This window comes from Melanerpes formicivorus, unplaced genomic scaffold (genome assembly GCF_026170545.1).
Source record: "Melanerpes formicivorus ecotype bairdi unplaced genomic scaffold, bMelFor1.0.p_v2 SCAF_24, whole genome shotgun sequence".
Taxonomy (NCBI): Eukaryota; Metazoa; Chordata; class Aves; order Piciformes; family Picidae; genus Melanerpes; species Melanerpes formicivorus.
In genome coordinates, this window is record NW_027142376.1 from 11267709 (window position 1) to 11282823 (window position 15115).

General features: G+C 43.0%; 1 protein-coding gene across 13 annotated transcripts in view; it reads left to right on the forward strand.

Annotated features, from left to right (window-relative positions):
• RBMS3 (RNA binding motif single stranded interacting protein 3) overlaps positions 1 to 15115 on the forward strand; it is a 929122-nt gene that overhangs the window by 740459 nt on the left and 173548 nt on the right. For all 13 annotated transcript variants that reach the window (XM_068152893.1, XM_068152894.1, XM_068152892.1 and 10 more), the window contains one exon: positions 10625 to 10782. In XM_068152893.1, coding sequence (XP_068008994.1) covers positions 10625 to 10782 — 158 coding nt within the window. The remainder of the gene's footprint in view (positions 1 to 10624; positions 10783 to 15115) is intronic.

Sequence of the window (15115 nt, forward strand, 5' to 3'; positions counted from 1 at the left end):
TTAAGAAGTAACTGCAAAGTGTGTTTCTGTGACAGCACAGTAAGGCTGGGTGCTTGAGTCACATTTCACTTTTCTCATTACATGATTCCAGGCAAAGGGTTTCCAATGGCAGAGGCTATTTTCTTGGGTCATTATAAAACTCAAGAGTGTTTAAATTTGCTTATGCAAATAACACTAAATGTCATAGAATCATAGAATCATAGAATCAATAAGGTTGGAAAAGACCTCAAAGATCATCAAGTCCAACCTGTCCCCCAACACCTCATGACGACTAAACCATGGCACCAAGTGCCACATCCAATCCCTTTTTGAACACCTCCAGGCATGGTGACTCCACCACCTTCCTGGGCAGACCATTCCAAAGGCTAACAACTCTCTTTGTGAAGACCTTTCTCCTCACCTCAAGCCTAAACTTCCCCTGGCACAGTTTGAGATTGTGTCCTCTGTATCTTTGAAATTCACTGGCAAAATGCTTTTCTTCAGAAGAGTACTTCTGAGTGTTTTCTGGTTTCATGTGTAGAATGAATGTGTCTTCTCAGGAAGTGTCCTGGTCATTCTTAATAGGCTTTTGTAATGAGTTGTTGACAATCAAGTTTATACAGCAAATGCATGCTGCAGCTTTACTTGTAGCCATATTTATAATGTTTGATGGATTAGGCTTAGTTATTGATGTACAATAGTCCCATAATTATGCTGAACCTCTCCAGCATTGTGGATAAAACCACATTTCTAATAAATTTTAGAACATCATAGTTTAAAAGTCAGATAGAGTTGTATACAGAAGAAAAAGAAATTATGAAATACATAGTTGACACTCAGTCTAAAAAGGCACAGTGACTACCATGAAGTAGATGTACTGGGGTGAAAGAGAGATTTAACATCAGGAGAAGTGTAGCTAGCAGGTCGAGGGAGGTGATCCTCCCCCTCAACTCAGCCCTGGTGAGACCCCACCTGGAGTACTGTGTCCAGTTCTGGAGCCCCTATTACAAGAGGGATGTGGAGGTGCTGGAACGTGTCCAGAGAAGGGCCACAAGGATGATCAGAGGGCTGGAGCACCTCTCCTATGAGGACAGACTGAAGGAGTTGGGGCTGTTCAGTCTGCAGAAGAGAAGGCTCCGAGGTGACCTCATTGTGGCCTTCCAGTATCTGAAGGGGGCCTACAGGAAGGCTGGGGAAGGACTTCTCATGATCTCAGGTAGTGATAGGACTAGGGGGAACGGAATGAAGCTGGAGGTGGGGAGATTCAGGCTGGATGTGAGGAGGAGGTTCTTCCCCATGAGAGTGGTGAAACCCTGGAATGTGTTGTCCAGGGAGGTGGTCGAGGCCCCGTCCCTGGGGGTGTTTAAGCCCAGGCTGGATGAGGCTCTGGCCAGGCTGATGTAGTGTGGGGTGTCCCTGCCCACGGCAGGGGGTTGGAACTAGATGATCCTTGTGGTTCCTTCCAACCCTGAATGAAACTATGAAACTATATTAAATCTTTATATATTGGACCCTTTGGAAGGCCATCTTCAGACAGCTCTCAGATGCTTTTGAAGGTACCTAAGAAAAAAATAAGCTTCTTTGAATACCCCAATGTCCTCTACTCTTCAGTGCTTTCCCTACAAAACCTTCAGTGTTTAGACGTCGTGTAAACTGTGGCTGCTGCAAAGAGCTTTGGAAGGACTCTTTACATGGTGGCCAATATTGCTTTTGCCAGTTTCTTTCTACTGTATCTGTTGGATTATCAATACTTAGTATACTAATGAAATCCATGGACAGTTTAGGTTCTCTTTATGGTTCTGTAAGCCTTTTGGTGTGCTGTTCAACAAGAGAGTGAAACCAGCCAAGGATCAATAGTTAACTGGCCATTGATTTAGCTGTCTGCACTGTTAAAAATGTGCCCACACAAAGGGAATCATATACACCAGGAAAAAGTCAAAGGGAACACTGGTAGCTGCCCTTGATTCAATCTGTTCACCTTATGTTACTGCAGTGATGGCTAAAGATATGTCATTGACAATTCTGAAAGGCAAAATGGTCTGGACTCTTGCTATAGGAAGTGTTTCATGTGGGTTTGTTTGCAACTTCTTTTTGTGAAAGAAGCTGTCATGTGAAATGCTTTGAAAGCAGGGATTCTGTTGCTTAATTCAAAACAGTGTGTCTTCAGTAATTCAAAAGGCACTACACTGGCATAAACAGGCAAGATCTCAGTCCTTAGTCACTGCATGGAACCCCTGCTTCCTGCCCCCATGGAGAAGAAATGGGTTTCCTGCAATAAGAGTGGTGGAGTTTGAGGTGACTTTCTTTTAACTTTCACACCACCAGCCCATATTCATCCTATCTAATTGTGATAACTAAGTTAGGAGTATCCTGCCATGCTTGGATAAGTCATTGAAGAAGGAACCTCTCAGATGTTACTTACAGACATTAGATATTACATCTGAATGATAAATTCAGCACTTTACTCTAAAAACCAGGCATCTTTTACATATGTAAAAGAAGTGTGCCATATTCAAGTGAAAAAAAGCAGCAGGAGTAAAAGGAGAAACCATGGAAAATTGAGGGAGAAATATTTGTACTTGTACATTTTGGTTTGTGGATTAAATCAAATGCATATCAAATCAGCTTTCAAATGAATGTCCCAGATATCCTGCAAAGTTCTCATGATCTGCAGTACTACAAAAGTAAATATTAAGCAATAAAACAACAAGAAGAGATATTGAATGTGACTCTACTGAGAGAAAGTATTACATGCTTCCTCTAAATTTCATTTAAGCTCAGTGGCTTGTATAGAATCCAGTTTTGGAAATAATCTAATAAACTGAATATGAGACTGATGCTGCTGTACAACTACAGTTTTCAAAGTACTAAGCAAACACTGGAAAATTTATGGCATGGCACATAAACACTCCCATATAAATGGTCTGATTGCATAGAAATGCTTCCACATTAATGACTTTTCCCACCAAAAGCATCGCTATTTTCATGCCAAAGGGACACGAGCTCAGTCTTTAAAGGACAGACATTGCATACCCTGCCTGAAGATCTGGGCAGTGGTCATTAGGCAGAGATTAACTAGTTTGGGAAAAGTAGTAATTGAGGGTGATTTTAACTTGAATCTAAAGTGCTCAGAAAGACAGGACCATGCTTCTAAGGGTGAGCTGTAATATTGGCCTCTGTCAATGTTAGTTTGGTGAAGTCTCAATTTATTAAAACCAAGAAAAGCATATGTTCTGTCAATATAACTATTGTTTATGTCTTTAATAAGAGGAGTTCAGAGTCTCATACTGATCCACATACTAAGTTATATTCCCAGAACAAGTTTGGAAGATGAAAAAAGGAATCATTTAAGCTTCCTAGAGCAAAGAATTCTAAGGAGAAAACAATTAGTCTGAATGGAAAAAGAAAATAAACAGTTGCACAGGGTTGTTGGCTAAACCAAACACACTAAGTTTCTGGTCCTACTGCAATTACAGGAAGTTTGAGTTCCTATTGGGAAAAAGCTACCTGCCCCTCCCTACCCCTGTCTTTAAAGAATGCATTAATAAATGTAAAGAGGCTCAGTCTCTTCTTGCACTAGCACGAATTGTTCTCTCAGATTTTTATGCATTGCTTCCAAAGATTATCTCAAGATGGAAAGGGAAATCCCGTCCACACATTGTGCTTTCTTTCAAGAGCAGCTAGGAGGGGGCAGGAAACCAAACAACGGAGCTGCAGCACGCCCTCCACTGGGTTTTGTCCATTTCAAATGTTGTTGGTGTAAGGCATTTCAAATCCTCTGCATTATAAACTCTCTTTGTCTCCTTGGCATAGGTCTTGGATGCTAAATGGCTGGCCCAGTTTTTGCTTAAAGGCAGTGGCAAATTTCTGGCTGTTTCCCCATTACAGCTGCTCCTGACTGCTGAACTGCAGAGCTTTGCAAGCAGGGTGCCTGCTGCTGAACGCTGGAGATGTTCTAAGCTAATGAAAAAATCAAACTATTTTAAACCCTTCTTTGTCACGGTTTTGACCAGTTTGGGAGTGTGTCATGTGCAACATCTAGCAAGAGTGGCCTAACTACAATGTATGTATGCAGCTAATGTCCCTGGAGCCCACAGACCAGAGTAACTGAGGTCTTTTGGCTACAACAATGGTGAAACATGCTGGGGTGGGAGCAAAAGGAGTTGCAAAAAAATTCCTGTGCTTACCTAGAGGGGAGCTTCAGTTACCTAAATTATTCTTTTGTTGTTGTTGGCCCATTCTGTGGTGTTTCATGTACCCACAGAGACTGACAGACACTATGGGCTCAGAATGAGCTCAGGCTTGAGTAGGAGGCTGTGTCAGGATTTCAGAGGGTTGAGGCTGACTGTATGAGTTCACACCTGGTTCTCTCAGGCTGCAGTGCAAGTGTAAGCAGTACTTGGAAAAGGTGACCCTCCTTGTGCTGTCAAGTGGGAGATCTTGAATAAAATGAACTTCAGCAAGGACGGCCCGGAGCAGGCTTTTGAGGGTTCCTTGGGACTGTGCTCACAAGTTTTCATGCCTTGAGTGTGATGCTTTTACGGCTGGCACACACATCAGGCTCCACAGCTGCCTTCCCACTTTCTGAGAAGCAGAAACTTGGCCTGGTTTTGTACCCATTAATTAGCAATGCGTGGCACATGGGGTCTGGGAAAGGCAGAAGACCCATGCCATGGCTGCTCTCGGCAGCCCTCTTTTCCTCTGAGTGCCCAGGGCAGCAGCCAGCAGCAGCAGCTGGCTCTGGTCTCCTTGGGGGGGCCAGCTCACACAAAGAGGATTAAACCTGGGAGGCCACATTGCTTTGGGAAGACTGTCAACAGGTGTATCATTGCTCTGCAGTGCAGGACAAGCCTGGCGTGGTCTCTGGTGTGGGCTGGAGGGGAAAAGCAGGACAGAGACAACAATGCCTGTGTGGTCACAGAGGCTCTGCTTGGCTGGTGTTTGCACTGCAGTGGCTTTAAGTTGGTAGCTTAAGGGCATTTGAGCCAAGGTGCTGCTGGAGGTGTTTGTGGGGAGCATGTGGTTTTCTGTTACCCAACCCATTCTGCTGTTGCCCAAAATATTGGGGATGTGATGTAAGGGCAAAACACAGCTCTGAAGTGTTGGTGAGTATTGCACAAGTGACTTTCAGCTCTGTCACTGATGACTGGTCTGTCAGTCCAGTTTGCAATCAGACACAATAAAAAATGGAATTTTAACATCCTAAGGTAGAAAGTAGCATTTTTTAATGCCACAGAAAGTGTTAAATGAACCAGAGTGAGCCAGGAACACACTCTGTAGGTCCAAACAGCAGTTGTGCAACCTTGGGATATGATCCTTCACTGAAGGCAGAAATCTGGCTGTCAACTAGTTAGCATTATGAAAGTTTGCAAGGTGCTTGGACTTACAGTTCTGGTTAGGCTCATGTTGTCAAAAAAACAGGCACAATTTGAACAGTAGGACAGCTGCTTTTCACACTGAAAAGCTCAGCACCTACAGTGAGGTGGGCTGGGGACATGAGTATGTCATGTAGGAATCTCGGGAATGTGGGATGAAAAGGCTTGGGCAAAATGAGAAGCATGTATCAGCACCTCCATGCCACAGAGGGGATCTCTGCACAACTGAGAGCATGAGTAGTCCTGATGCCAGAGACTGGGAGCAGGGCCTGAGCCTGTGGGGGTCTGGCTGTGTAGTGGCAGGGCTACTGCATTCCGCACTGCTCCTCTAAAGCCTGCCCAGATCCAGCTTTCATTGCTGGGAAGGCATTTCATCTTGTTTCAGTGTGTTGTTTGAGATATGGCTTCTGTGGGTGATATTCCTCTGTTAACAAAAAGAATATTTCTCTAAGTGTTGCATGGCAAGGAAAAATAATGTGGATTTTTTTCTCCCCCTTTCTTAGAAAATATTGTTGCATTGTGGAGGTATTATGAGTGGCCTGATCTGTCTCTCTCTGATTGCAGGGGTTTTATCGTGTTGATAAAAGATAGGCTTGGTAAATCCTTAGGAGAGAGTGACTGTGGCCTGCTAGTTTTTCATTCATCCTCGAGCTGTAGTTAAACTTTCCACTGATATTTAAAACAATAACATTTAATCTCTAACACAGTTAAAGAGCTTATGTGTTCCTTCTCCAGAGGTAAGACACACTGGCAATGGTTATTATTTATTTAGCTTGTTTGCCTCAGCTTGAAAACTGAGGAGCCAAAAGAAAAGTTCTCATTTTGAGAGCAAAGGTTGCTGTGCAGTTACTGATGCATAACTGTTGAGAGTTTTGTCATCTTAGTCTGTCCTTTGACTACAGGGATCTCATCTGCATAGTTTTTTCTGAGCACTGATTGGTTGAGTAATCAAAGGCTTTAGCCAATCAATGGGTAGAGGTTTGCATAACAATGTGATGCTGTCTGAAAAACTATATTGGAATTGCAACCTTTCTGCTTTGATTTGTTTCTGTAATGCCTCTACTTTAGCTGTCTCCATTGTTTGCATTTGCAAAGTACTTAGTAACAGTGAAGATGCTTCCTAACTCCTACATCTTTCCATTTATTTTCTGTGGCCTGTAACGACCAATAAAACTTAAATAACTTACAGAAAGGATGGGGGGAGGGGGGGGGGGAAGAGAGAGAAATGTGGAAAAAAATGAAGGCAAAAGATAATATCTTGATTTTTATTTTATTTGTTTTCCCAAAGCAAATGATGTGATCTGAAGCTCCTATTCCTCTCTCTTTTCTTGTCCATCCTCCCTCCAGGGCTGTACATGATTTTTCTCACATTGTTGATACTGTGCCAGTTCTGACCCCTCACCGATATCTTTAAGTTAGTGAAGAGGAACTAGCTTTTGGGTCTGTACAAATGTAAATTGAAGAGAGAGAAAGGAAGATGGTGTCAGGGAAAGATGACTGGAAAGGGAAAGAATGATTTTCTAGATTTGAGGTTTGTAACTTCAGTTCAATTTACATTAATTTTGCTGTTCATGTGTGTGTAGTCTTCCTCTCCTCTGTCCATTACTATAAGGCATGGTAATAACCAGACAGCTTTTTGTGAATGGCATCTTGAAAATGTGCCTACTGACAGATGGGCAGAGTCCAAGGGCATGAGATTTAACACATCCAAGTGCCGGGTTCTGCACATTGGCCACAACAACCCCATGCAGTGCTACAGGCTGGGGTCAGAGTGGCTGGAAAGCAGCCAGGCAGAGAGGGACCTGGGGGTGATGGTCGATGGTAGGCTGAACATGAGCCTGCAGTGTGCCCAGGTGGCCAGGAGGGCCAATGGCATCCTGGCCTGCATTAAGAACAGTGTGGCCAGCAGGAGCAGGGAGGTCATTCTGCCCCTGTACACTGCACTGGTTAGGCCACACCTCGAGTACTGTGTCCAGTTCTGGGCCCCTCAGTTTAGGAAGGAGGTTGACTTGCTGGAACGAGTCCAGAGAAGGGCAACAAAGTTAGTGAGGGGCTTGGAACACAAGCCCTATGAGGAGAGACTGAGGGAGCTGGGGCTGCTTAGCCTGGAGAGGAGACTCAGGGGTGACCTTCTTGCTCTCTACAACTACCTGAAGGGGGGTTGTAAACAGGCAGAGGTTGGTCTCTTCTCCCAGGCAGCCAGCACCAGAACAAGAGGACACAGTCTCAGGCTGCGCCAGGGGAAGTTCAGGCTGGAGGTCAGGAGGAAGTTTTACACAGAGAGAGTGATTGCCCATTGGAATGGGCTGCCCGGGGAGGTGGTGGAGTCGCCGTCACTGGAGGTGTTCAGGAGGAGACTTGACAGGGTGCTTGGTGCCATGGGTTAGTTGATTAGGTGGTGTTGGGTGATAGGTTGGACGTGATGATCTTGAAGGTCTCTTCCAACCTGGTCTATTCTATTCTATTCTATTCTATTCTATTCTATTCTATTCTATTCTATTCTATTCTATTCTATTCTACTTTGTTCTTTTATTTCGGTTTTGTAAAACAGTGGGGAATTCAACCTGCATGGAAATGTGTTGTTTCATGGGGTAATGGCTCTGGAGATGCAAAGCTAGGATTCAGTGGGCTTTTAACAGTATGACCAAAGGCAAGTGTTCACATCTCTTAAGTCACAATCCAATTTATGCAGTAAATCAGTATTCCATGCCTCCTGATTTTGGACCTTTTCAGGTATCCATTTGCAACTTTTATTCTCATTCAATAAGGCTAAAATTTCCCTTGATTCTGGTGTTTAGCTATACTAGACTTAATAATACTGTTGTCATAAATTTCAGTTGGAACAAGTACAAATTAATTCTGCCCATAAAAATGTGTATTGGAAATGAATTTGAAAATCTGCCTCAGAGGAATCAATCAGTTAAGGTACTGTCTAAATTAGTGCCTAGCATAAAGATGGCATCTTTACCCAAAATTGTATATTCTTTGCTTATTGTTAGCTAAAATTATATAGCCATGCCTGATCCCAGTCAAATATAATGTAAAGCTTGTATCAATGAAAGTGGAACCAGAGCCATAAAAATTTGCAAGATCTTAACTAAACTGATTTCATGTAATCAAGACCTGGTCACATGTAAACAACACTTTTATTTACTGCTTCAGTACACTCACTATACATAAAGCATCTATGCCTCTTCCATGTTTCTTTGCAGTAGTCCAGCATGCAAGAATAGAAGCTAGAATGGTTGCCAAAATGGAAAATTTACCCTAAAAATCCAAAATAAATTGATAAAGCCTTCTTCAACTTTGTTTTCTCAATTATTCATACTGGTCTTTATTTAATAAGATATTTTAATTCAGCCTGAGAGTAAATATGTGACCTATCTTACAGGGACCTTAGACTGAACTGCAGAACTATACTCATACCCAGACAGGTCTTATTGGACATTGTCATCCAAGACATTTCTGATGCTGTGTGATGGTTTAACCCACCTGCATTAACAAAAGCTCAGCTAACTCAGTCATGGAAGCAAATGGAAAGCTGTATTATACAAGCAACAACTAAAGCACATGCAACCTCCTCATCTAATTCCTTAAAACCTGAGGAGGACTACAGTTCTTCACGTGAAGAAATACTTTGCCCTGCAAACAAATCAATGAGGAAGGTGGGGGACAGCTTTGCTGTAATGCTTGGGGGCACAAGGGATGTTTGGGTGCTGATGGACATCCAGTAACACAGTTGTGCCACTACATTGTTTTCTTGGGTCAGGGTGGAGTCTATGTCAGCCATCTCTTCTTACACACAGAGGCTGCTTTGCAGTGGTGTCACACCAGAGTGTTAGGAGATTACTTTTTGCTCTGATGGAGGACACAGTCTGAAGCTGAACCAGGAGAGGTTTAGGCTGGATGTTAGGAAGAAGTTCTTCCTAGACAGAATGATTGGCCATTGGAATGAGCTGCCCAGGGAGGTGGTGGAGTCACCATCACTAGAGGTGTTTAGGAAGAGACTGGATGGGGCGCTTGGTGCCATGGTTGAGTTGATTAGATGGTGTTGGATGATAGGTTGGACTTGATGATCTCAAAGGTCTTTTCCAACCTGGTTTATTCTGGTTTGGTTTGTTCTGTTCTGTTCTGTTCTGTTCTGTTCTGTTCTATTCTATTCTATTCTATTCTATTCTGTTCTGTTCTGTTCTATTCTATTCTACACTCTACAATGGAATGCAATGAATATGTACAAATACACAGTATTTACAATATTATACAGGTATTTACAAAGAGAAAACAGCACGGAAATCCCCCTTGTTGAGAAGGACACTGCCTCACTTGCCCCCTAACCTCTCCCTTGCCTTTTTCCTCTATTTAATTGGAAGAAGAGAGCAACAAGAGAATATTAGAGAGATTTCAGCTAGTTCAAAAGTGTTGTTAAAAGTCAGTAATGCTTATCTCAAAGTTAGCCGATAAGGGTCTCTTTCCAGCAAAGCCGACATGCCAGCAGAGAAAGATGGAATGAAACTGGCATGTGAGAGCATTAGAAAAATACATCCCACACACCTGACCAATGAAATTAGTTTAGAATAATCTCATTTCCCTTTTTACACCCAAGATTGGACTTGATGGTCTCTGAGGTCTTTTCCAACCTTATTGATTCTATGATTTAAGAAACTGTGAATTTGTTTGTGTACTTCTTCACTCTCCTGCTCGAAAATTTGCAGCTAGCTTTTTTAATGCTTAGCCTAAAACTGTCACATGGTGGGAAAAAAAACCCAAACAACAAAAGCACCAAAAATCAGGACAAGATGATACTATGGAAAGTTTTCTGTGCTTTTAAACCAACCTTGCTCACGATGATCAGGTTGAATGGGAAGTCTGCAGGCTGGAAAACACATCAGCTCAAAACCTGTTATTATATTTATTTATTTATTTTATTTCATGTTAACAGTAAGCACATTTTGTGGAAATCGTGTTTCCTTCACAATCTGTTTGCTATCTGAGAACACAACCCCAAGAGCGCTCGTGCATGAGAGTAATTTTCTATAAGTGAGTAGTATCACCGAGTTCAGCGAGAGCAGCCACGCACAGAACCGAGCACCCGCATGAGAGTTTGCAGAAATTTGGCAAGTGTGTTGTTGTCATGAACAGATTGCCCAGCTTTGCTTCTGATGCAGCTATAAATTCTTGGCTTGATCCTATTTTGAGTAGCTCTCGTATGAGCCATAAGCTATTCTATTGTGCTAAGCCTAACTGAGGATATTTCTCTTATTTTGTCGTAGCAACAAGAGCAAGATCCCACAAATCTATACATCTCAAATTTACCTGTTTCCATGGATGAGCAGGAACTGGAGAATATGCTGAAACCTTTTGGACATGTCATTTCCACCAGAATATTAAGAGATGCTAATGGAGTCAGCAGAGGAGTTGGCTTTGCCAGGTGAAAACTTTACTCTTTTATGATTTGTGCACAGTTTTTGGCTTTGGTCCCTTGCAAGTGCTGTCAGTTCCGTAACTCTCAAGCCTCACAGCTATGGAAAATGCAGAGCAGCAACTTTATCAGATTGTGTGTCCATTCTTTCCACCAAGCTGAAGAATACCAATGCAGAAGAATGTTAGTTTTATTGCTGTAAAAAAATAGTTTAGAGTGTGTGTGTGTATATATGCAAATAAAAATAGCTAGGAATAGTGAGCTATCCAGTCAAAGTCAAGCTTGGATGATAATAATAAATATCCTACAGTTAAAAGCACACAGTTGGTGTCCTTCCTTGGTTAGGAAGCTGTTTAAATGTTTAGCAAAGTTTTTGCAATAGAAGAAAGTAAATTTAGCAGTTGGAAGAGAAAACATGAAGAAATGTGGCTTCCTTGAAAGCCACAGGGAGCTCAGACTTGTGAGAAGCAGCGTGCCCAGCCAGCCAAGGGCAACAGCAACCTGGCCGTTATTAGAAACAGCGTGGCCAGCAGGACCAGGGAGGTGATTGTCTCTCTGTACTCAGTGTTGGTGAGGCTGCACCTTGAGTACTGTGTTCAGTTTGGGGCACTGTGGTACAGGAAAGACATCAAGGAGTGGGTAGAGAGACGAGCTAGTAAGCTGGTGAAGGGCCTGGGGAACAAGTCCTGTGAGGAGTGGCTGAGGGAACTGGAGCTGTTTAGTCTACTAAAAAGGAGGCTGAGGGATCACCTTACTGCTCTCTACAACTACCTGAAAGGAGGTTGTAGAGAGGTAGGCACTGGCCTCTGGTCTCTTCTCACAAGTAACTAATGATAGAACAAGAGGGAATGGCCTCAGACTGTGCCAGGGGAGGTTTAGATTGGACATTAGGAAAAAAAATTACATGGAAAGGGTTGTCAGGCACTGGAACAGGCTGCTGAGGGAGCTGGGTGTGTTTAGAAGCCTTGTGGATCTTGGATATGGTGCTCGGGGACCTGGTGTAGTGACAGACTTGGAGGAGTGGGTGAAATGGCTGGACTTGATGATCTCCAAAGTCCTTTCTGGGCTGGATCAGAGGTCTTGATGGTTGGACTTGATGATCTCAGAGGTGTTTTCCAACCCATACAATTCCATGAATCTATGATAAGAGGAAATATTTGGATACAACAATTCCTGTTGGTGTAATCAGATATTTAGACAGAATGGGCAACTTACTTTTACTATGTACTTTATTGTCACTGCAGTTAGACAAGTTCCCATGTTTACTTTCAGGAATATGTTGACTTGCTGGAACGAGTCCAGAGAAGAACAACAAAGTTGGTGAGGGGTTTGGAACACAAGCCCTATGAGGAAAGACTGAGGGAGCTGGGGTTGCTCAGCCTGGAGAAGAGGAGGCTCAGGGGTGACCTTATCACTCTCTACAACTACCTGAAGGGAGGTTGTAGACAGGCGGATGATGGTCTCTTCTCCCAGGCACCCAGTACCAGAACAAGAGGACACAGTCTCAGGCTGCGCCAGGGGAGGTTCAGGATGGATGTTAGGAAGAAGTTCTACACAGAGAGAGTGATTGCCCATTGGAATGGGCTGCCCAAGGAGGTGGTGGAGTCGCCGTCATTGGAGGTGTTCAGGAGGAGACTTGATGGGGTGCTTGGTGCCATGGGTTAGTTGTTTAGATGGGTTGGATTGGTTGATGGGTTGGACACGATGATCTTGAAGGTCTCTTCCAACCTGGTTTGGTTTATTCTAAATAAAGGTTTATTCTAAATATTTACATAGATTCTCTTCAGCTTGAAGCATTCTTAAATCAAATAGTTTTCTTTTGAAAAAAAACCACAAGGAATAGAGAGCTATATATAGAAAAGTATTGGAAAAGTAAGTAAGAAGATAAGTTTGCAGATGTGCTATAAATCAGTCTTCTACTGCAAAAGAAAATTGTTTTAAAAGTCCAGAATAATTTTCTACAGAATATTTCGGGCATTGTGCTGTGTAGAGAAGGCAAAATGACTTAGCTTATGAATTTCCTTTAAATACACCATCTCTTGGGATATCATGGCACTTGGGTTAGTGTCATAAATACCACTGAGTGAAATGCAATAGAGTAGAATAAACCAGGTTGGATGAGACCTTTGAGATCATCATGTCCAACCCATCATCCAACACCATCTAATCAATGAAACCACGGCACCAAGCACCCCATCAAGTCTCCTCATAAACACCTTCAGTGATAGCAACTCCACCACCTCCCCAGGCAGCACATTCCAATGGCCACTCTCTCTATGAAGAATTTCTTCCTAACATCCAGCCTAAATCTCCCCTGGCTGCGTACAGGGACAGAATGACTTCCCTGCTCCTGCTGGCCACACTATTCCTGATACAGGCCGTTGGCCTTCTTGGCCACCTGGGCACACTGCTGCCTCATGTTCAGCCGGCTATCAGTCAGTACTCCCAGGTCCCTTTCTGCCTGGCCGCTCTCCAGCCACTCTGACCCCAGCCTGTCCTGTATGATACAAAGGCAGCTTTCAAGGTAAGTGACATTGTAGTGTTACCTTTGTCCTTGATGTGAAAGATCATCATGCACAAAGGATGTTAGGATAATATTGTCTGAATTGATAATGGAAGAAGGCAAAACATTTATACTGAAAGATGACACACTGTTCTTTACACATTCTTGTAAATAACAACATGAGTTTTCTAGCTCACTAAATACTGATTAGTTTATCTCACAGATAATCTTGCATTTTAGAAAATCAGCTAGTTTGTGGAAATGTACTTAATTATGTAACATGTTTCCAGAAACCTTTAGCAATCTAACATGAAGGTTGTGTAATTTGCCATGCAAACAACAGAGGGGTAAAACCTTTGCTCTATCACAGTATACAACAGATCTCCCATTGACTTGAATAAGGCCAGGTTCAGATTCCTTGGAGAATTACCAACACAAGATCTAATTACAAGACCACTTGGCTGTCTTCTGATTGACAGCCACCTGAACATGAGTCAGCAGTGTGCCCAGGTGGCCAAGAAGGCCAATGGCATCCTGGCCTGCATCAGGAATAGTGTGGCCAACAGGAGCAGGGAAGTCATTCTGCCCTGTACTCAGCACTGGTTAGGCCATATCTTGAGTACTGTGTCCAGTTCTGGGCCCCTCAATTTAAGAAGGACATTGAGACACTTGAATGTGTCCAGAGAAGGGCAGTGAGGCTGGTGAGAGGCAACAAAGCTGGGGAGGGGTTTGGAGCACAAGCCTTATGAGGAGAGGCTGAGTGAGCTGGGGTTGTTTAGCCTGGAGAGGAGGAGGCTCAGGGGAGACCTTCTTGCTCTCTACAGCTCCCTGAAGGGAGGTTGTAGCCAGGTGGGGGTTGGTCTCTTCTCCCAGGCAATCACCAACAGAACAAGAGGACAGAGTCTCCAGCTGTGCCAGGGGAAGTTTAGGCTCAAGGTGAGGAGAAAGTTCTTGCCAGAGAGAGTTGTTGGCCATTGGAATGTGCTGCCCACAGAGGTGGTGGAGTCACTGTCCCTGGAGGTTTTCAAGGGGGAATTGGATGTGGCACTTGGTGCCATGGTTTAGTAGTCTGAGGTGTTGGGTGACAGGCTGGACTTGATGATCTTTGAGGTCTTTTCCAACCTTATTGATTCTATGATTCTTTTTGTAATAAAGTGATACTTGGTATCTTTTCTCCTGCATGGAATTCAGACAGATTAATTTGCTTAGCTTTACATGCGGTCATGAAGATTTCATTCTAGTGCACCTAAAGTGTGATCACATGCTGCCTGGACATAAATACAGCACAGATGGCAGCTGTAATTCAGTCTAGAAAATACTTCAGAATTCAGATCAGCAACCCATGTGGTCATCCTGGCTATTACACCTTTTGACTTGGGGCCTTTTATCACAGTGTATCTTGCCTGCTTGTAGAATGTGCCGTGCTACTTAGCATAGCTCTTAGGGAAAGCCACAGAAGCACAGGAGAGTAAGTTAACTTTGCATACACTACAATGATGCAGCACCCAGCAATTTTGATATCTGATGTTTCAAAATTACTAATTAGGCACTATTAGTGCTTAAAAATCACTTTTTGGTTCTGTGAATAATCAGTCTCCAAATTAGTGTATTCAAAAAGAAATTGGAAGTAAAGACTTATGACAGAGAGCTATTGTCAGATTGTTCTCCTGAGTATGACTAGCAGTTTTATAGTAGTGTGGGTAGATACTTAATAATTTATAACCTGGGTAACTTCAAATATTCTTACATCAAAACTGTCTAATGTCTACCCACATTAGAATTCAGCTTCTTTTAAAGTATGCACCTACAGATGTAGCTCTCTTCTTTAAACTGTGAAAG